Source organism: Peromyscus maniculatus, chromosome 5 (assembly GCF_049852395.1).
Source record: "Peromyscus maniculatus bairdii isolate BWxNUB_F1_BW_parent chromosome 5, HU_Pman_BW_mat_3.1, whole genome shotgun sequence".
Lineage (NCBI taxonomy): Eukaryota > Metazoa > Chordata > Mammalia > Rodentia > Cricetidae > Peromyscus > Peromyscus maniculatus.
In genome coordinates this window covers 10,881,181-10,903,849 of record NC_134856.1, presented here as the reverse complement: position 1 = coordinate 10,903,849, position 22,669 = coordinate 10,881,181, and the positions used below count along the sequence as shown (strand labels likewise).

General features: G+C 42.5%; 1 protein-coding gene across 2 annotated transcripts in view; it reads left to right on the top strand.

Moving 5' to 3' along the window:
* Nup93 (nucleoporin 93) overlaps nt 1-22,669 on the top strand; it is a 110,622-nt gene that overhangs the window by 75,207 nt on the left and 12,746 nt on the right. For both annotated transcript variants that reach the window (XM_006985211.4, XM_042277302.2), the window contains 5 exons: nt 4,472-4,534; nt 9,841-9,969; nt 16,617-16,691; nt 18,954-19,043; nt 20,292-20,431. In XM_006985211.4, coding sequence (XP_006985273.1) covers nt 4,472-4,534; nt 9,841-9,969; nt 16,617-16,691; nt 18,954-19,043; nt 20,292-20,431 — 497 coding nt within the window. The remainder of the gene's footprint in view (nt 1-4,471; nt 4,535-9,840; nt 9,970-16,616; nt 16,692-18,953; nt 19,044-20,291; nt 20,432-22,669) is intronic.

The window sequence follows — 22,669 nt, the reverse complement described above, 5'->3', positions numbered from 1 at the left end:
ACCCCATAGACCTGCAGGCATCTCTGAGTGGATGGGAGCTGTGGGGTCTTCTCTGCTCACAGGCTGCCCCTTGATTCTCCAGAGAAACAAATTTTGGATAAATGATAAAAGCACTTCTCCAGGATGAGGACAGTGGTGTTGAGAAGAGTCTCACAGAAGCCAGAAAGAAAAGAATCACATAGACAAAGTCTGGCTAATCCCATCGGGTGAGAATAATACCACTACCAAAATTTTTGAGCCAAATTTGAAGCAAGCTTTATTAAATACAGGCCAGGATGATGGACACTGGCCAGGTCCATACCTGGAATTTCCAGCGCATGGCAGTAAATTACATTAGGCAGGAGCTTATAAAGGCCAGACCTACAAGGCTACATACTTCCCACCATTGTCCAATCAGGGGCAAGCTTACATCCTGACATATTTCCTGCCGTTTAAGTGTGATCAAGCACTTCCTGTGCAATTGGGCAACCAAGCTTGTTTGTAGAAGCAGAAACATGTGGCTTGTTATCCTACATGAACAACAGCCCCCAGCATTCTCGGAAGTTATCTGTCCTTGGACAAGTGGGGCTTACAGGTTAGAGGCATTTTTGTTTTATAGATGTCGTGTTGTTGTTGTTTTGTTTTTTCGAGACAGGGTTTCTTTGTGTAGCTTTGGAGCCTATCCTGGAACTCGCTCTGTAGATCAGTCTGGCCTCGAACTCACAGAGATCTGCCTGCCTCTGTCTTCTGAGCGCTGGGATTAAAAGGGTGCGCCACCACCGCCCAGCTTGCTTTATAGATCTCTTAAACATAATAATTTAAACTTAAAACAACTTTAGTCATCACAAGTCAAGGTAGAGACTTGGGAAACCTGGGCAGAGGCAGATCATGTTTCTGTCCAGCTGTTCAGTTTTTTCTTGTTATATTGAGTTTTGGTGTTTGGAGACAGGTTCTCATTCTGAGGCTCAGGTTGACCTTGAATGTGTAGCAGTCCTCCCAAGTGCTGGGATTATGGTGCCGAATCTCATACCTGCTCTGTTCAACTTCTGAGGAGGAAGACAAGAGTTTCCCCCTTTTTGATGTTTACGCTTACTTTTGCTTCATCGTTTTATTTACAAGGTAAAATACATTATTGTTCCCATCTTTAATTTAGTGACTTTTTTTCCTAGCCCCATGTTATTGTCACCAGAGTTGTTAAGAGTCAAAGCCTGGACCTGTTTCGGGCTGCCCATCCTCTGTAGGCCAGTTAAAGACGTCAGAGTGAAGAACAGAAAAAGATTTATTCAGTATGTGGCCACATTGGGAGAGGAGCAAAGCAATGTCATCCCCCAAATTCACCTTCAAGGTCCTGACAGGTTTAGGTTTAAATAGAGAACAAGATGTTGTATGCATAGCTGAGCCGTGCTAGTCCAGGGGTCCTCCTCCCCACCACTGTCTGGACTCCAGTCTGTTCTGCAAGGTGGTCTGACAAGTTGTCGGACCTGTGTAAAGTCTCTTTCTTGGGGACGAGTTGCCCCTCTGGCTGGCACTAGGCTTCAGCCCTTTTTCTCCCATCATGAGATACCTGAGGAAATTTAGAATTTTTTGAGGGCGAGGTGGGTCTATTGTCTCAGTAGTTTGATGGCCAAAGGGAGAGAGATGGTGTCTTTAGAATATCGTCGTCATTACTTTTCCTCAAGGACTGTTTTCTTTAGAATAAATTAATCACCACTAGATGGCACAAGACCCCATCACTACTCTGTACATGTTAATTTTTTTAAAGGTTCTTTTCAAAAGATAGACTGCTAATGTATAGGTTTAAAATATATATATATATATATATATATATATATATATATATATATATATATATAACCTATTCTAATGTTTCCTTTTAGAAAAGAATAAAGAATGAAAATCAAAGATCAGAATAAATGTAATTGGCCCTAGATATAACCAAAACAAACATTCTAGAATAGGCATTTTGTCTGACTTGCACAATGTGGTGGCACAGACCTGTAATATCAGTGCTTGGGAGGCTGGAGCTGGAGAATTGGAAGTTTAAGGCAGCCTGGAAGAGAGAAATGGCAACATCTGTCGAGGTGGGGATATTGAACATATACAGATTCTCTTGTCATTGTTTCCTAAATAATATGCCATATAAACTATTCATACAGCATTTATGTTGTGTTAATAGTCTATGATCTAAACTGTGCATGGGTTCCATGCAAACACTCTGGTATCTTGGGAAGGGGTCTGGAACCAGTCTTCCAGCATTCTGAGGGATGGTTGTGTTGTGGGCTGTGCACTACAGAGAGCAGGCTGTTTTTGAGGTACATAATGGTGTGGTCTTTGTTCATATGTGGGTCATATCTGAAATCTGAGTCTCGTGCACAAATGCTTTACTTAATTTGTTGAGATTTTTAAAAACATAGCTTTTAAAAGACAAGTAGCTTGCTCTGACCCTAAATGATATCTTTCATTGTTTTCTTTTCTCTATAATCTTTTATTTTTGAAATTATAATATAATTGCATCATTTACTCCCTTCCCTTTTCCTCTCTCTAATCTCTCCCATGTAAACTCCAATCCCCAATTTTTCTTAAATTCATGATTTTTTTCCTATAATTTTTGGGGTATGTGTATGAGAGAGAGATAGGGGGGTGTTTTATTTCTTGAAATTTCATTTCTTAGAAATTGAAGGCTCTGTTTCACACTGGAAAGTATTTTGCTTTTAGGTGAATGTGTCTGATTACTGCTTTGCGCTTGTGTTATGTATGTACATAAGAGAAATCTGTGGATGTAGGCACAGTTACAAACAGTTAAGTGCTGATCATTTGACTTGGGAAGATTAGCCAAGCAGAAACGGAAAGACAATATCAGACTCAACCCACATCCTGCCCTCTGCCTCAGCCTAACTCAGAAAAGTTAAACCAGCCTTAACAAATAGAGGCTTCTCCCACCCCTGCCTTGTTCACACAGCTTTCTGTAGTCACCGAGTGTGGTCCCTGCCGACCTGTTGTTTGACAGTATCAATCCATGGTAGTAGATGTATAGTTTTGTTTAGAAATGGTGACACTGTACCTTTAAGATGGCCTTTAATTTAGCTTTAGCCATTGAAACTTTTAAAAGCTAGTGAGTTAGAGGCTACAGAGTGAGACCCTGTCTCAAAAATAGAGAATTCATAATAAAGTTTTTTGACTTCTCCCCATGCACAGTGTGTGTATATATTATACTTACATCATTTACCCCCTTTCCTATATATGGAGTCCATTACATTATTAAAAAGGGACTGAAGCCTCACCCTACCCTCACCTCACAGATCTCTCTGTTATCAGTATAGTTAGACTCCTTAGAGCTGCCTGGGAGTGGTCTCTGAGGGACTGTTGACCAGCTGCTGTTTGCCACCCCAGTGCATCATGAGTATGAGTGTGAGCACAGGTACAGGGGAATCCTGGGCTGTATGTAGAGATCTTGGGAATCTATGAATATTAATAGGATCCTACCCAATTTACCTTCCTATATTGCCCTCCATTCACATTTGTTAACCAGAAGTTTAAGACTAGGACTATTTGGACAGAGTGTAGTAAGACTATAGTTGTTAAAATATAAGTTATCAAAAACTAACCGTATATGTAGAAAGTCATCAAATACATTTTAATTGAGCTTGTCATTTAAATGCTTTTGCTTAATTCTTTCTATTACAGTTCCCCAAATTCCTTTAAAGAAAAAAGCATACCAGAAGCATTACAAGGAAAGCATGTCATTTCAGACACCTACAAATGCATGAATAGTGGGCTTGCCATACAGGAACTGTGCCTTACAGGATTGTAGCTGGGCCTGGGGGGTATCATAACTTGGAGTCTTCCATAGTACAGCTAAGACTTTGATCTCCATACATGAATATATAATACTAATATTATTTTCCTTGTTCCTACTTGGCCCCTGTGCCCCAAGCCATGGAAAAGAGGCCTTCCCTCTGTGTGAAGGGGGGTGTTGACCTGGAGTCTGCCTGCGCGCATTGTCACAGTCTTTCATTGCCTCCCTCACCTGACCTCATCTCAGGCAAATAAGGACAGAGCAAGAACAAGGAAGTCCTCATGAGCTGCCTTTCCTTAATGCCACCAACAGATCTAGACTTAATCAGTATTAATGATAGAGCTGTGTGTTGAGCCTTGAGGCCAAGAGCTTGATTACATTATCTCATTATTATACATAAGTCAACTGAGATTTAGAGTTTGGCTAAAATCCTGCCATTAGTAAATGGAGGCACTGCGAGGGACTGTGAGGGTGGGGAGTACCTAAGTTCCTAGCATCCCTGTTTGACCTGGAACTTCCTGGGTTGCTGAGAATGGCCTTCCTTGAACTCCTGACACTCCTGTCTCTATCTGCTTGGAGGCAGAAATTAGAGACATGCACTACTATGCCAGACTCTTATGATGATCTTGTGTTCTGCAGTGTACTTCTGGCTATTTGAAGGTAACCAAGGTTGTGTCGTTTTGCCTCCTTTTCTAGGGCTTCCTGAAGAATGAGAAAGATAATGCGCTGTTATCTGCCATTGAAGAGTCCCGGAAGAGGGTAAGAATGCAACCCAGAGTGCAGGTCCTGGCTGATCTGCTTCCTTTGTCACAGCATGATGGCAACACCTTTTTTTTTTTTTAATTAAATTAAAATTTTGTTTTGTGCTTTCATTTATTTTTAGTAGAGGGGCATGTGGGGGTCAGAAGACAACTTTTGCAAGTTGGGTATTTCCTTTTACCATGGGGGTTTGGGGGTCAAACCTGGGTTTTCAGGTTGGCAGCAAGCACCCTTGCCCACTGAGCTATCTTGCTAGCCCTATGTCACCATACTAATTTTTTCTCAAGCGCTTTTAAAATATGTTTGGTACACTAAATGATGGAAAATAGAGCAGCCAGAGTAACCATTATACATTCTAGCCTGTCTCCACCCTACAAAATGCTCTAAACCTGAAAATATCAGAACAGATGATTTTAAACAGGTGTTTCTGGATGCTTTCATTCTGGGAGCATATGATAATTGTTAGGTGAGATTTTCAAGAAATGGTATAGAGTCCAGTGTCTGATAAAGTGCATATTTTGCAAAAGCATTCCTGAATGGTGCCCATAGTGATAAGTTTTGGATCCCCAGTTATTAGGTATTCTCTGCTGCCAATGTAATAAGTCAGTCAAACAGAATTAATAAGTAAGTCCAAGTTTTAATAAACAGAGAAACAGCTTGTGGGTAACTCTCAGGAAGGCAGGGGAGAGAGCAGGAGAGCACATGGCAGGTATGGTGACCAGGTCTTAAGTAGCCTGTTGGCATGGTCTTGAATAGTCCCAGGGAGGGGCTGACTCCTGGCAGGCTTTCTTAGGAATGGAGTCTGGGGAGACAGAGGTGGGTTATTTCCTTTACTAACGAGAGTTATATCTCCTTTTGTTTTTGACAATGATCACAGCCTTTCAGTAACATCCCAGTTCAGAGTAAGCGTTTTGAGACTCCTAAGAGGTATTTGGGGAAGAAAGAGAAAAGGTTAGCTGTCAAGTTGGAGCTGGCTCTGAGAAGGTGGCTTTTCCTGGAAGCGCCTGCCAGTCTGCCTGCTGTAAGCTCTCTGCAAAGGAATTGGATGAGGAGCACTGTTTCTCTGTTTCAGTGTTTATTTACTTAGCTTGGATGTCAAGTGAAATGTGTTTCTGTATTATTTGTGTCGTCTGAAAAGTAATGAAGCGAGAAGTGCTTCTACTCAGTGTGCTGCATTAAACACTCTACAAAGGGGAAAGTCCTCAGCAGGACTAATAGGACAGGCAGCTGCCAAGGAAGAGGCTCTAGTGTGCAAGAAATGTTCCAAAGGCAGTAAGTGACCAGAAGGAAATGCTAAATTTCATTAATTACATTGTTGGCAGCAGTTCTTTTAAGTCCTGGAAATAGAGAGATTCATTTGATTTAGATTTGAAGACATTTAGAAATGATTTTGTTGTTGTTGTTGTTGTTGTTGTTTACACTCTTGAATTTCTCACCAAAATTGATTGTCCTGCTATAAAAGACCAATGAAATTAAATTAGGATTCTTGAATGCCTCCAAACCTTATTAATCCATTTACTCTGCAGAATGTGTTTCTGAAATTGGCAGTCTCTAAATATTGTGCCATACTGAGACTAAATGTGCAGCCAGCCAAAACATTTAGGTGACATGCCACAGCACAAAATGTGTGCATATGTGTTTATGAGGGAGACATTCCAGTGTTGGGAGTCGGCCTGAGGGGCACCTCTGACTTGGCTGGACAGTGGAAGGTTGCTGCTGAGCAAAAATCATTTTCAATAAAAATAATTAAAAAATCAGCAGCTTCCTGGCATTTTGGTGGCAGTTTCATGTCTGAATAACTTGCCAATGTCCCGCTGAAATGCCAGGAAAACCGGCCAGAAAACCACAACTGTGTCCTTGGTTCTCCCGTTTGGTGTATCCCAGGAGAGACAAAGTGACTCTCAGCACATGCAGTGTTTCTAAAAGCTGCAACCGCCTGGAAATCAGATGCTAAGCCAAAGCTATTGCCCTCTTCCTTTTAGTAAAATGGGCGAGGAGCTCCCACCCTGTTCTTAATTCAGTCACCCAGTTTGATCCCTGCCTTTTTTCTTGACTGTGTTCTACAGGTAATGCTTTACACACACAACAGTAACAGTGATTCAGCTTGAATTTTAATAGTTCCCCACTGCTGTGGTATTTTCCCTGTGGTTGCTTTTGCCTTCATTTTGATTTTCAGCTCTCTGCATTCCCTTTCATCCTACCCTACTCTTTCTGTCTCCTTCCAACTTTGCTTCAGAACTCACTCTCCTTTGCTCTAGGTTTTCACTTGAGTGGCTCTGTTGATTTCTCTTTAGTCACCACTCTTTTTTGTGTATTTAGTTCAGTAGTTCAGACTCTGCTAGAAACCCAGTAAGGCTCCATCAGACACACAGACACACGGGTGACTGTTCATCCCTAATTGGCCCATAGATCAGATGTTCCATTATCTCTGGTGTAATTAAGATAAGCTGGTGGTGGTGTGGTTAAGAGAAGAGGATTTTAATGTTGGGCCATTTGTTTTTATATTATGCTCTTAATCATACCAATGATGACTAGGATGACAGTGTTTAGGCTGCTGGCTGTTTGTAAATAAGTAGCCTGGCACCCTTCTCCAGGACATGTGAGCATTTGAGTCCCCAGAGCTTCCTCTTTTCAGAGCTGTTTGGTATTTCTGGAAGTACCAGGATAGCCCAACAAATGAGGTGGGGGTGGGTGGGTCTAGTTAATACCTACTGTTGTCGCTTTAACCCTTACCTGATGCCGGAATTCTGACCACTGTCCTCATCCCTGACTTCTGGGGTGGGGATTGTCTGTGTTCTTCAGCTGCCTTTACTACTTCCTTTGCTGTTGTTATTAGCCAGAGACCATGTCTCCAAGAGAAACCCTGCTGACGCTCTAGTGTCCTGGGCCAGTGCCACAGCTCTGCTTGTGTCTTATTGTTCTTGTGAGCTCTTCATCCCACCTGCCCTGGTCCTCCTGCCACTTGAATCCTGAACTTTGCTCTGCTGGAAGAGGCTCAGGTTAAAGAGGCGGTTGATGTGCCACTAAGACGAGCTTGAGAAAGAGTGTGGCACATTCTGGAGGGTCACATCTAGGGAATAGTCTCTTTGCTCATTTTGACTCTACCTTTCTGATCCAGCACATTTCTCTAGTCAGAATGTATAGCTTCTGTGTTTATGTTTCTGTGTGTGAACAGGAGACAAAGATTTTCTCTGTGTATATTTCAACTCTGGCTAACTGGCTCGCCTACCTCCATACCCGACACCCACGCTGTCTGATTCTCAGTGCAAAGAACAAAACCAGGGGAAGACTGTTTTTAAACTTATATTCATTTCTCCCATATCTTCAGACTACATTGTAGAAAGGGGTACAGAATGTGCTGCCCTTCTTCCTAGTCATTTTGTGTTTATATATGTATTGTATCCTTGTTCTTTTAGCCTACATTTTAGTGAATACTATTCAAAACTCAGTGCATTTGTGAAAGAGCATATTTAATTTTTCTAATAGTTCTTCCACAGTTCATGTGCATAATTATTATCAGTATAAATTATCTGCATTGCCCAAAATAAAACAGGCATTACTAATATGCTCTCAGCACTGCCTAATTAGATGCCAATCTCATTTTAGGTAGATGGCCTTTTGAAAAGTGAGCTCTAGCTGAGAGAAACGTGCTCTCCCGGTTCCAGAGTTACAGGCTGAGCACAGCCTCTCTGCGGTATAGCTGTAAGCTGGTGCAGTTCTGTCTTCCTGTCTTCCTTTGCTGTTTGCTTTCCCTCCTCCCACCCCTCTGTTTCTTTCTCTCTTTTCCTGAGTGCCTTTGTTCTGGGAGCTTCCAGTCTTGTCTCTGTCAGTTGACAGTAATGTAGACTTTTTTGGTTACCAAAAAAAAAAATTAGTGTTTTAAAATACATAAATAAGGAGAGGTGGTTTTTTTGTTTTTGTTTTTGGTCTTTGGTGTTTGTTAAACCTTAAGATACCAATGTTTCTTCATTATTTTATGGTCTAAAAAAAAGAAAAAAGTTCTACTGTGGTTGGTGATAGATAGCTTAATTCCAAAAGTCTAGTAAAGATACCTGTCTTAAGAGAGGCTCACCATCACTAATCATTAGGAAAACACAAATCAAAATGATCATGAGCTACCTGACTCTCTTATTAAAAACAACAACATCAAATAGTAAGTGTTGGTGAGAATGTAGGGGAATGGGAACCCTGATTCACTATTAGTAGGGGTGTAACGTATGTATCCTTTATGGAAACATGTAGCCTCAGATAATTAAAAAGCAGATGATTGATATGATGCCAGCAATACTGCGTCTGAGTATATACCCCAAACTGAAGGCTGGGACTTGAAGAGATACCTGTATACCCATGTTCTTAGCAGTGTTATGTACAAATGGAAAGAAAGTGTGGTACATGCTCCAATGTGATGGCCTTTAAGGACTGCTAAATAACATAAGCCAGTCATAAAAAGATACAGTGTGTGATTTCACTTCTGTGAGATAACTGGAGTGATCACACTCGGACAAAGCAGGCTGATGGTTGCTGGGGTCTGGGTGGAGAAAGGAGCAGCTTGTTATTGGTAGACAGCTGCAGAGCTTCACCTTTGCATATGTGTTGTGAGGATGGAAGGTGGAGACCACTGCACTTGTACTTCATGCCACTGGAACCTGGGGCTGGAGAGATGGCTCAGCAGTTAAGAGCACTGGCTGCTTTTCCAGAGGACCTGGGTTCAATTCCTAGCACCCACATGGTGGCTCACCATTTGTAACTCCAGTCCCAGCAATCGGATACCTCTTCCAGCCTCCATGGGCACCAGATATGCATGTGGTGTGCAGACATGCATGCAGACAAAACAGCTATAAACATAAAATAATAAAATAATTTTTAAATGATAAAGCTTATGTATGTTTTCCCACAATTTAATGAGTTTTTAAAAATGTCTTCAAGTCAGTGAAATATAGAGTATGTTATAAACAGTTAACAAAGTTTTTAAATGATAATTTTTTTTTTTTTTTTTTTTTTTTTTTTTTTTTTTTTTTGGTTTTTTTCGACACAGGGTTTCTCTGTGTAGTTTTGCGCCTTTCCTGGAGCTCACTTGGTAGCCCAGGCTGGCCTCGAACTCACAGCGATCCGCCTGGCTCTGCCTCCCGAGTGCTGGGATTAAAGGCGTGCGCCACCACCGCCCGGCTTAAATGATAAATTTTAAAATGGATTTTTTTCTGGGTATGCTGTGGAAAAGTTGTCAGTGTGTGTGGGGGGCTTCTGTGGTTTTAAAGGGAAGCAGTCTGCATTTCCTCACTGGGTCCATGTCTGTCCCTCTCTGACAGACCTTTGGGATGGCTGAGGAGTATCATCGAGAGTCAATGCTGGTCGAGTGGGAACAAGTGAAACAGAGAATCCTGCACACGCTGCTGGCGTCAGGAGAGGATGCCCTTGACTTTACCCAAGAAAGCGAGGTAGGTCAGACCAGATAACAATTACTAGTTAAAATATCAAGTCCCAGTGTTTGTCTTAATGCTGTTGATTAGTAGTTGTACTAAGTCATAATTTTTCTTCTCTTTTAAAGATTCAATTAAAAAAAATAAAGACAGTGTAGAGCTGTGGTTCAAAATTAAAACACCCCATCTCCAGACACCCCGTTCTATTCCCCTTTGTACTCCTAAGTTGTCACTGTTACTTCTTCCATCCACATTTCTAGCGTTGCTTTGTACAAGTGTACATGTCTGAGAGTACAGTTTGATTTTGTGTACGGTACACAAAGTTAGCTGTGCGTTCTCTTCTACATCTTTCTCCTGTGTCTCGCTGCATGGTGGAGGTCTTTCCTGCAGGGAACTTTGGGGGCTGCATCTAGGTCTGACAGACCTGTCTGCCGTTGGGCCTGCCATGTGTTCACCATGAAGGAGGGGCGGGGCAGTCCTGGACCCAGGTCCTGAGTCACTAGCTGTGGAGCCCTGTAAACAGATCTTCGGGGTCTGGTGAAGTAGCATTATGGGGGCAGATCAGTGACGACTGGAAAGAACCCGACTCACAGTGACTCTTCCTCCCTTACTGCTTGGTTTTCTTGTTTAAGCTCTGGCTAGTCTGGGACTCAGGTGTCTGCCCGCCTCTGCCTTCTGAGTGCTGGGATTAAAGGCATGTGCCACCATGTCTGGCCCTGTTGTCTTTTCTAAACGAATTTCAGAGTTGGGGGTGTGGCTCGGTTAGTTTAGAATTCACAAAGCCCTGTTCAATCCCCAGTATTAAGGAGGAGAAAGATTCGAAGTTCAAGATCAAGGCCAGCCTAGGATACATGAGATATTCTCTCTCTCTCTCTCTCTCTCTCTCTCTCTCTCTCTCTCTCTCTCTCTCTCTCTCTTTTAATAATCAAAAATTAATTTCAGATCATTTAGAAGTAGATATTTAAATTTTTAATGTTTGGGTTGGAGAGATGGCTCAGGGGTTAAGAGCACTGACTGCTCTTCCAGAGGTCCTGAGTTCAATTCCCAGCAACCACATGGTGGCTCACAACCATCTGTAATGAGATCTGATGCCCTCTTCTGGCCTGCAGTCATACATGCTGTATACATAATTTAAAAAAAAGTGAGATAGTAGCTGGCTCTCGGCTCACTTTCTCCTAAAAAAATAAGTAAGTAAGTAAATAAATAAATAAATTTATAAATTTTTAATGTTTTAAAAGTGATAGTATTAGGGCCGGGCGATGATGGCACACGCCTTTAATCCCAGCACTCGAAAGGCAGAGCCAGGCAGATCTCTGTGAGTTCGAGGCCAGCCTGGTTTATAGAGTGAGTTCCAGGACAGACACCAAAACTACACAGAGAAACCCTGTCTCGAAAAACAACAACAAAAAAAAGTGAGAGTATTATTATTACCAGTGCTTCTTGTTCAGTCTTTTTCCTAGAACTTACTTGATGAGTACTTAGCTTTTTTTTTTTTTTTTTTTTGACAAGATTTTACTATGTGGCACAAGCTATCCTCCCAAGTACTTAATGACAGGTGTATGCCCCCCACCCAGTGCAGGCACCTATGCTCGTACTGTGTGTGGATCTAGAGAAGGTCAGGCTCAGAGACTTGTAACATGCTGGCCAAACCCAGAACTGGTGTCTTCCCTGTCTTGGCTGTATTGGAGTGTGGGTGAAGGGTTGGGCAGATCAGCAGTCTGTGGGTCCTGCAGGGTACCTTCTGATGCCCTGTGCCTGTACATGCTCTCAATTTAAGAACCAGTCTTTCTATTCAATTAGTCCCCAAGTAAATAGCTGCTGATGTCTGGTTATTTTGGGAAATTGCTCCTTTAGGACCGTGTCCTATATTTCTTAGACTCAAAGACTTCAGATGGAAACAGTCTTTGAGGAGAAAGAGCTAATATACCAGACCCTTGGCCAATCTAGTGTTTCCCTTTCGGTTCATTCTGAGTCTGAGCAAATAATTAGAACAACTCCTGGTTTTATAAACTTCATTTTTTAAAAATGGTGTTAATAGGTTGTGCTCTGTATAGGGATTTGAAAGTAATTATAAATTACAAATGAAATGTTCTTCCTTGATTGCTCTTCTCTCAAAAATAGACCAGTCTGTTCAGTAGGCTCTTCTTCCATGACCTCCAGGCCCCTTGGAGAGAGTGCGCCATGCTTGCACTGTTCTCTGTTGGGAATTTTGGTGGAGGGAGTAATATTGCTGTGTAAGTTGGCAGGTGTTACACACAGGTCTGTTCCATTTATCCAGACAATTGCCTTTTTCTGGAAACGCCTTGGGAGGTTTTTGTTTCTTTTTTTTTTTTTTTTTGAGATAGGATTAGGGTTTTAATATATAGCCCTGTCTAGTCTGGTACTTACTGTGTAGCCTGACCTCATTCATGGTGATCCTTCTCTCTCATTCTCCATAGTGGTGGAATTACAGGCCTGAGCTTACATAGTGTTTTTCCAGTTTACATATGAATTTTACTGCTTTTGTTATTTTTAACTTTTTCCTTAAAGCTTAAGATTTATATAGAAAAGCATGAAAGTCTTAAGTATGTAATTCAGTGAATTATTAAAAATGACCAACTACTGAAACAATCCTAGTTCTTCAGCAGAGCCTCTGACCTCTGCCTCACTCCCAGCGGCCCTGCATCTGTGAACTTTATACAGCCTGAGCCATAAAATGTGCTTATTTGTGCCTTCTTTTGCATACCATTCTACTCATACATATTGTTATTTGTGGTGGTGAGCCCTTCATTTTATGGCTGAAGAGTATAACTAGAGTTTTGTTTACCCAATCTGGTGTTGACGGATAGTGCTGATGCCATTTGGATAGTTTCCGGTTTTGAGCTTTTATAAATAATACTATTATAAGCATTCCTTTATCTTTTAATGAGAATATGTATTTGTATCTCTTTTGGGTACACCTAAGAGGAAGTTGCTGGGTCCGAGTATATGTGTGTGGTCAGCTTTGGTGCTAGAGTTGGGGTTCCCTGGAAGAGTACTTTAGCATGCACTAGGTCCTGGATTCAATCTGGCACCCCTCCCCACCCTCAGCTTTTTGTTGTTGTCTGTCTCGTTTGTTTTGTTTTGTTTTGTTTTGTTTTGTTTTGTTTTGTTTTGTTTGATATAGCCCAGGCTGTCGTACTCTGTAACCCAGGCTGGCCCAAAACTCACTGTGAAGCCCATGCTGACCTCAAACCCACAGTGATCCTCTTGTCTCAGCCTCTTAGAAGGGTTGGGATTGAGACATGAACCACCACATCTTGTGAAAGTTCACCTTTAATAGATATTGCCCCAAATGTCATCAGGATAGCCTCAGATAGCAGCACGTGACAGTTCGATTTGTTTTATATCTTTGCCACACTTGGTATTATCTGTCAGAATTTAGCCATTCTTGTCGTATGTGGAGCCCTGTGTTTTCACAGGCTCTTTCCATGCAATTTTCTTCAAAATGGTGGAAAGATAACATTATTTCCACTTCGTTTGTCCTGTAGAGGAGACCACAAACTTTGAAGGATAGATGACTGGCCTCAGAAGTAATCCTGAGCCTGGGTTTCTCATCTGAAACACTTTTTTTTTTTTTTTTTTTTTTTTTTTTCTGTTGTAAGGACTGGGAACAGGTATAAAGCTGCAGCCCAGGGCCTGGCATGAAGTGCATGCTCCAGGTCTGTGCAGTGTTATGGATCTGTCAGCGTTTGATAAACTGCACATTATTAAGGTCAGTTGAAGGATGGATGACTTGGTGACTGTCATTCTTTCCTGGGCACCTTATTGTCAAGAACTGTTGAATTCAAAGAGTTGTTAGAGAGGAGGCCTCGGCTCATTTTGAGTTGACCTTCTATTTGAAGGAAAACGGTCAGATTTGGATAATTTAATCTAAAGCTGAGCCTGAGGCTTTCAGAGGAAATATTTTTTAAGGCAGAAATGAACTGACATATGGTAGTCCCTAGAACATTTGTTTTCCCCTGGAGCCTTTTAATAACAGAAGGGCAAAGGCATAGTGTTAATATCTGTGCCTGGCGAGTTTTAATAAAGGAAGCGACACTTTAATAGCATGAAGTTATTTGGAAAATTAATGTCCTTAGGATGTCATTGAAGAAAGAGATACAACTTTTAAAGGAAGGCAGGAATTGAAAGATTGTTAACTTTTCAAGTATTGCCTGGGTAAAAATAATGTGCTTTAATGCAAGTCTCTTGCAGTTTCACCCTGTAAGCACCCTTGTGTCCCAGTTCATACATCTGGTAAGTGTGAGGAAGGACTCCAGTGTCTTGGGGCTCACATGACAAGACAGAGTTAAACAGTGTGGAAATTCCTACATGAATCTTAGCCGACATTTAAAACTGTGTTTTGGGGCCAGTGAGAGAGCTCAGTGGGTAAAAGTACTTGCTGTGTAAGCCTAGTGGCCTGAGTTTGATCCCCAGAACCCAGGTAAAGATAGAGAAGAGATTCAACCTAGCGATCTATCTATGCATGCATATATGTGTTCTCTCTCTCTCTCTCTCTCTCTCTCTCTCTCTCTCTCTCTCTCTCTCTCTCTCTCTCTAACTTAGGTGGGTTGGATGTGTTGGCCGTGGCCAGTGGCAGGTCCCCAGGTGCCTTGTCTGAAGTGACTCAGCAGGCAGCAGGCTTGCTGCAGAGGCTGAGCTGAGGCTTCAGCACACACGGGTGGAACTCAGCGGATATTGAGCAGCCGCTAATTTTGATAAGAGACTTAATACTGAATTTCAAGTGTCAGTCATACAGTTTTCCTGTATTTTAACATCTCTGAAATCACAATGTCTTATTCAGTGGTGGGTTGTGGTTTGACAGCATTTTTTTTCTTTCCAACATATAGTGGCATGTATGACATGTCTTAATGAATGATGTCATTGATTTGTTAAAATACAGACTGACAGTTTGAATTTGACAGCCTCACACTAGATGATTCTGAGTTGTGTAGTATGCTCCCTGGCAGATTCCTAAGAGATGGGCCTAGTTCACATGTCAGGATTTGAGTAGGGTTCTGAGCACAGAAAGTGCTCCACTCACTACCCTTTGCAGAAGATGTTTGGAGCTCCCTGCTCACCAGGTCCTTCATTGTACTGCTGTGATGTACCACAGAGAGCTCCTCTCCCGGTGCACTGCTCCATCCCCACCCTGTCCAAACGTCACTCCAGTCGGTCCAGTGCATCCTCCTGGCTCCCTGTTAGGGACCTCTGTGTGTGAATAGTACATGTTTATGCTGTGTCGTTTTCTTGTCAACTGCGAACTGTATCCTTGTGTTTTTGAGATTCTACAATTTGGCTTTGCCTTATGTTTGCTCACTTTAGAGTTGTTTTTGTGTTGTTGCATGTAGGCATGTAGGTCTGTGTTAGGGTTTTTTTTTTTTTTTTTTTTTTTTTGCAGCTGTAATAGAATTCTTTTGTAGGAATGGCTTAAGTATTCTGCTTGTTTTATACATAAGGTTAACACCAGCAGGTTGCATTTAGAGCTCTGCTGTGCTGGTCCTGGTTTTTGTTTGCTTTTGTTGTTGTTGTTGTTTTTTCCTAACAGTACTTACTGGCTTTTATTACCAAATATTGTAAATTAATCAGTTTGGTTCCATGAAGGTAAGATATTCTGTGTAGGAATTCATCTATCTCTCCTTGTGTGATATCACTGGATTTTTTTCAGCCTAGGCTTATTTTATGTGAGTGTTATTACAGTAATTTCCTTCTCTCCTGCCTAGAGTGAACCCTCCTTGGGAAAGAGTTTTACACACCTCTGGATACACTTTGCACAGTCATGGGTGCTAAAAGTTTGCAGCTCCCTTCTGCTACGTTCTTTTCTGTCCTAGCATGTCTGTTTTCTAAATGCTCTCTACTCTGAGAAGCCCATTCCCACCCAGTCTTTGTGTGTAAGGTGGGGGACAGTGCCCTCCTGTCTGCCCACGTCCCTCCATGCTCCTGGTGAGCCCTTCTTCTCTGGCCCTGTTAGTCTGGCTGCCTTGCCTTTCTGGTCTCCGGTTCCCTGCCCCTGTTACCCGCTCCTGTATCTCGTTCTGTTCTGTTATATCCAGTGTGGCTTAGTGTGTGGGCTACATTTTTTTCCAGTGCAGGGAGACCCAGTTGGAGCTAGGAGGTATGGGGAACATTCTCCCATGCAGCATCTCAGCATCTATGTGCTTAGGCAGCCCTGACTGTGGAATTCCAGCTGAGTGTTTGCCAGCCACTTCTAGTCAGGAATCACAGTGTACACACCCTGTTGATGGATAATTGACTTCATATGTGGTAAAGTCGTGGCTTGGTCAAGGGCAACTGAAGGAAAAGCACTTTTGAAAACAAGATCATTAGGCAAAAGTCATTTAAATGGAAATTCAGAGGCGGCAGTCAACTACTCTTTAAGTGCTTAATTTTTAAAATTAGGTTTTAGTACTGGAAAATATTTCCTAAGGCTGATAAAGGCTAGCTGAACCTGTGTCCTTGTAGCAGAGCCTTGCTGCTGTTCGCCTTTCCTTTCTCTGTTTCTGCAGACAAGTCCCCCACTTAACAGGTTACAGACATCGTGTGTGTGTGTGTGTGTGTGTGTGTGTGTGTGTGTGTGTGTGTGTGTGTGTGTGTGTGTGAGATTTTTATGCCTTAGGTGATTGAGTACTGTTCTTAACCAGTCCTGGGTGTTTCTTTCCATATAGCCAAGTTACATCAGTGATGTGGGTCCTCCTGGTCGAAGCTCTCTGGATAGCATTGAGATGGCCTATGCCCGGCAGGTGAGTATACATTTTAGGAAGATTTAATCCTGGAGAAAGAATGCTGTGATCCTCAGGGGAGTCGAAGGGAATAGTGACTTCACACGAAAGTCAAACCTGAAAGCTCACGGGATTAGTTAATATCTTACCATAAATGCCCCTGTTCTCCATTTGGTTAAATAGGGTAATCAAATGACTCAGATAATGCAGGGAAATTTAAATCTACTCTCTACTGACCAGGTGTTTCATTTTGCTTTTTGGCAATAGCTTCCTCAAATAGCTATAATGCATGGCAAATGGAGTTCTGTATTAACTGAATTACTTGTCTGGCTAATGGTATGGTCACATTCTTTTACCCTTTTTGAGTGGGATTTTCAAAACACTTTCTGCCTTGATAAGCACAGTGTACTGACATTGTGTAGCATTGCAGATGGAGGTGAGGATGCTCCTGGTGTGTTGGGGGTTGTGCTCTTGGATGCTGATCATGAGCCGGCAGCAGTAAGTGTGGAACAAGATGGTCCATGTGGAGCTCTGTGCAGGACTTACCTGCTGCAGTTGACTCGGACTAAAACAATGCAAGTCAAGCCTGTTTTCCAGAGGATTGTCACTCTCCACCACAAAGTCCCAAGATGTTGTGCCCTGCATCTCTTAGCTGTGACCCTGAGAGGACACACTGATACATTCCCCACTCCCTTCCCTCCTGCCACCCTGGAGTTGGGGGTTGGTGACAGAAACAGATGGCAGCTACACACACGGAGGAGGGACTATTAGATACCGGGCTCTTTAATAGAGGACTCTCCCTCTTCAGCTACCAGTTAATTAATGAGTGGAATTCTACATTTACTGAATCGTGTGTCACCAGAAATCTTATTAACATTAGTTGAGAGAAATATCCTAATGTTTCTTTTGTGTAAATGTAGATTCATTTTAAGTGAGAGTAAAAGCAGAGAATATGCTCCAGGTTGGGAGCAGATTTAAGGTTAAAGTCTCTCTTCTTACATTGCTACTTCAAACTCCAGGCGGCTGAAGTTCCCCTCCGTCCTCCAGAGATGACTTCACCTTCCTTTCAACTCCATGTTTCACCACCGCTGGACTTCGTTCCCTTCTCTGGTCTTTAGCTCACTCTCCCTCTTCCTTACACTCATTCCACACCCTTGTCCTTTAAGTTCCCTTGGCTGGTTCCTTGGTTGCTGAGGCCACCACCATTTCAGACCCAACAAATGAATGAAGAAACAGTGTAGCTTCTTCATCTGAAAAGCTCAACTCTAGAACTTGACTCCCGCAGCACCTAGGATCCCGCAGTGCCAGCTGTCTGTCTACACAGCTCTCTCCCACAGAAAGTGAATGTTTATGTGCTAGAAGGTTGAGTGCATCCTTGGTTCCTAGAACATGCTCATTCAGTGACTGAGTAAATCTAAGTACCCGGCAAATCTTTGTAACAGCCCCGGAAGCTGTATGGCATCAGCATCCTCTATTTAAAGTAGAAGCTAAGGTTCCATTGATTGGTCATTAATTCAGTCCTCAGTAAAGCAAGGACTTCAAAATGTAAAAGAAAGCCTGTTTGTAACCATCATTATTTTATAGACCAAATCCAAAGTAAAAGGAATTTTCGTATATCTTAATAAACATCACATCAAGCCATAGTTGTGGGTTTTTTTGTTGTTGTTGTTCGGTTGGAGTTTTTTGTTTGTTTGTTTTGAGAGAGATTTCACCTGAAGAGCAGAGATTCTTTCTTACTACACTTATTTGTTTGTTAGTTTGTTGTGGGGCTGTGGTCAAAGGACAACCAGAGGGAATCAGCTCTCCTGTCATGTAAGTCTCAGGGATTTAACTCAGGTTGTCAGGCAGACACTGAGTGATCTGTCTGGGCTCCAGAGATGCTTTCTAGAAGTAAATGTCCAGATGTGTAGCAGGTACTGTTCTAACAGACCTACCCAGACCATGAACTGGCCCAGGAGCATCAGCCCTCTGACCTGGACTTTACAGACTTTGACATGGTTCTTAGGAAGCAGCGGCCAGAGCCAGGCCATGGTTCTGTAGCCCCATCTTCATTTTTGGTTCTAGTGTCTCTCCGTGGACTACCGTGGCCCCTTGTTTTACAGTATTTGTAAGGCTGGGGTAATGATTAGTGTTAATGTGCTAGCCACAGCTGGAGATCTGCCTATGGATGAGGAAGGGAAGGTTGGCATCAGCCTCTGTTGGCCACTTGCTGGCTTCAGAATGACTTCAGATCTTAAAAGGAAGTGAAATAGATCATCTGTTGACTTGTTCCCTTTATTTCAGATTTATATCTACAATGAGAAGATTGTGAGTGGACACCTGCAGCCCAACCTAGTGGACCTTTGTTCATCTGTTGCAGAGATGGACGACAAGGTAGAGCCCAGTGTTCACATGGGATCAGCAGCTTACTGACTTGGCTGAAGTATATGAAGAAAGGCTATTTTATGAGATAACGTTCTTTTTTTTCCAGGGTTTAAATACACTTGGAGTGATTGTTTTTATGGTGGCTTTTTAAAATCCATCTTTAAAAGACCAGGCTGAGATTTGTTAGTGGAAAGCAAGCAGTCTTGAGTTCTGTTGGGTCCCTACCCATTTCCTTGTCAGCAGGCTCTTTAAGAAGAGCCGCATAGGTTATGCTACCTCCTTGAACTTAACTCATCATTTTCTTTTGGACTCCCTCCTCCCATTTTGTATTATGCCCACACTCTCAATCCCTGGCCAGCTGTCTCCTTTAGGGAGGAGCAGCAGTGATGGAGGGGGATGTGTCAGAAGGTGCTGGGAGAGGCCAAGGAAGGGAGGCTGTTCCGGAAGCAGAAGCACCCATACACTGATTCGTTCCTCAAAAACTGCCTTTTTCCTGAAGTGAAATACAATGCAGACAGATTTAAAGACAAAAGTGAGAATTCACTAATCATATCTGCCTGGTGTTTTAGAGCTCTCACTGAGGCTTGTGTACCATGAGAACCAACCTTCTCTACTCTGTTGCATTTCTCTGGCTCTATCTTGAGAGGGTTGGAAACACATTTTGAAGGAGAAATTCACTGCCTGGGGAGAGGAGGCCCACTGGGTAGGGCAACACAGAGAAAAGCCTCTTTTCCGAGACACTTTTGAGGGAGGGAGTGGGAGGGAAATGGGAGGTTATGGCATTGACTCATTAAATGGGCTACAGAGGTAGCCCAGAGAGCCCCTGGGAAGACAAAAACCTTTATTATTTAGGTTACACTCTTTATTTTAAGCCTTAAGGAACTTAAATAACCTTGTAAGAACTTGTGTTTAAGCTCCTAGAGCTCTGGGTGATTAGAAATGCACTCAGGCACTCTTAAGGGATGACCCACTGAGATTCAGCACTTGTTACTTTCATGTTCCTAATGACGGAGGTGGTTCTGTCAGGCCTGGCATGGTAATTGGTTTGAAAGCCAACTCCAAGCAGGGAAGGGGTGCTCATCAGTGATTTGAGCTCTGGTGGTTGGCAAGGCAGAGGCCCATCTTCCATACTGGATTTGAGCCAGGGGTGTCTCAGACAGAAACCTCAGTCCTCCTCGTTCTTCCTCCATTGCAGTCATGGTCACATAACTTCTCCATCCTTACCGCTTTGTCATGTGCAATCTCGTTTACATGCAGAGCATTTCTGACATGTGGGCCATGGTAAAACAAATGACAGATGTGGTGTTGGCACCAGCAACTGACGCCCTGAAGAGCCGAAGCAGTGTAGAAGTGCGCATGGAGTTTGTCAGGCAGGCCTTGGGGTACCTTGAGCAGAGGTAAGGCAGCTGTGGCTCTCTCTCTCTCTCTCTCTCTCTCTCTCTCTCTCTCTCTCTCTCTCTCTCTGTGTGTGTGTGTGTGTGTGTGTGTGTGTGTGTGTGTGTGTGTGTGTGTGTGTGTGTGTGTGTGTGTGTGGTGGGGTTGGCTTTTACTTTCCCTAAAGTCACCTGTTTCTCAAGTCTTGTGTAGTTCTGGGGCTGAGTGTGTTGTAACTAGAGCGCTTTAAACTGACTGGAGCTGAGGTCAGAACACTTATCTACCAGGACTATTTCTGCAGCTGATAAAATTGTACATAGAAATGGTGGTAAAGGGCAGCTCTGCTTTTCATCATTTAATGTAGACATGTTGATTAGATCAAAATGACTTGGCTCATAATTCTCTTTTCCTAATATGGTTCATCACTCACTCCCCAGGTTCCTTTGTTTTCTTACAGCATTCTAACTCACCTTGCAATATGATGACTTGAAACATTAGGAAGGCCCCTGTGACTTTACCCTCCCGGCCCTACCCATTGAATCCTTGAGTCAGGTCTCTGCATAGCTGCTGAGGCCGCTGCTTTGTGTCTGGGCATGGCTGCTGAGGGGCTGTGGCTTTATCCTTACACCCTGTCATCCGATTCATCATTAGACCTGTGCCATTCATCCGTCTCTGTGGAACTCTGTGGAATCCCAGCAGGAATGGTCAGGACTGTGCAGCAGACTCTGTTTTAGAGACAGGGTACTGGGCGTCAGCCTGCTGGCTTAAGAAGAGCTGTGTCAACAAAATAGCAAGTCCCTTAAGGGGATTCAGACTTGATGCTGTAGGGACTGGTTTCATTTCAAATTCTGTGCTAATTAAACCTTAGCTACATGAATTGAGCACCCTCTGATCTGTGTTCTGATCTGTGTTCACTAGCCTCCATTCCTTTGTTACAAGAAATCTGGAACTTGAAAAGCTTTTGGGTTTTGTTTTTTAATTTCTCTAGTCTATGTGTGTGTGAAGGTTTTTGTTTTTGTTTTTGATTTTGTTTTTTTGGTTTTTTTCGAGACAGGGTTTCTTTGTGTAGCTTTGCGCCTTTCCTGGATCTCACTCTGTAGACCAGGCTGGCCTCGAACTCACGGAGATCCGCCGAGTGCTGGGATTAAAGGCGTGCGCCACCACCGGCCCAGCGTGTGAAGGTTTTATAAAGTAATTCTTCAGACTTTGGCTAAACTTTTTTTCCACTTTATATTTTTATCTGTGTGCTTGTTTTGCCTGCATGCATGTCTGTGTACCACATAGGTGCGGTGTCCATGGGGCCAGAGGAGGATGTTTGATGCCTTGAGACTGCAGTTACAATTGGTTGTGAGCCACCATGTGGGTCAGGTCCTCCAACAGAGTGCTCAGTGCTCTCCACTGATAAGACATCTTTCCAGCCCCATTGGCTCAACTTTTGAGATGGAGGTTTGGATGTATTGATCGTCAACCATAAAGAATCTAATATAGTAACATTTATTCATTTTAGTTAGCAACCTGAGCTAGATTTTCTTACGCCATATAAAAATCTTAAGGAATTAAAAGAAATAAAAATAAATTTTAAAAATGCTTTCCCTGACAAACTTAAACTGTTGCTTCAGCCACCAGGCTGCATTCCTGTTATGTATCCCATTTTATTATTTATTGTACTTTGTTTGTTTTTTTTAATGTTTTTTATTATTTTTTTTTAGATATATTTGTTTTATTTTATGTGTATGAGTGTTTTTCTTCCAAGTACATATTGTACCACATGTGTGTCTGGTGCCAGTGAGATCAGAAAAGGACACTAGATCTCCTGGAACTAGAGTTTACAGATGTACTCCGTGTTACAGCATTTCTGAAGATGATTTTCTGACAATATAGCATAATGTTTCAAGTTACGTAATCTACCAGATGGTAAAGGAGACCTAGTTCCAAATATGTTTTTAGATATAAGGCCAAAAATGTTGAGAAAATATAGGCGTGGTCTGTCCCTTCCATGTTCCAAAGCTTCCGGTAGGATACATTTGTCTTGGTTCTCAAGGAGTTTCGGCTTCTTTAATTTAGGATCTTGCCAGCACATAGGTTGTCTTATTGCAAGTTGGAGCAGGTGGTAGTAGTGGGCATCTGTTTTGTCCTGGCTCCTGCAGGGGACTCTGTTCTCTCATGTTGTGCTTTTAAATATGTGTAGCGTGTAGTGGTGAGGAGAATGCATTGGTTAATCACCTTATGCTTCTTTTCCATTATAGAACAATAAATGCTTT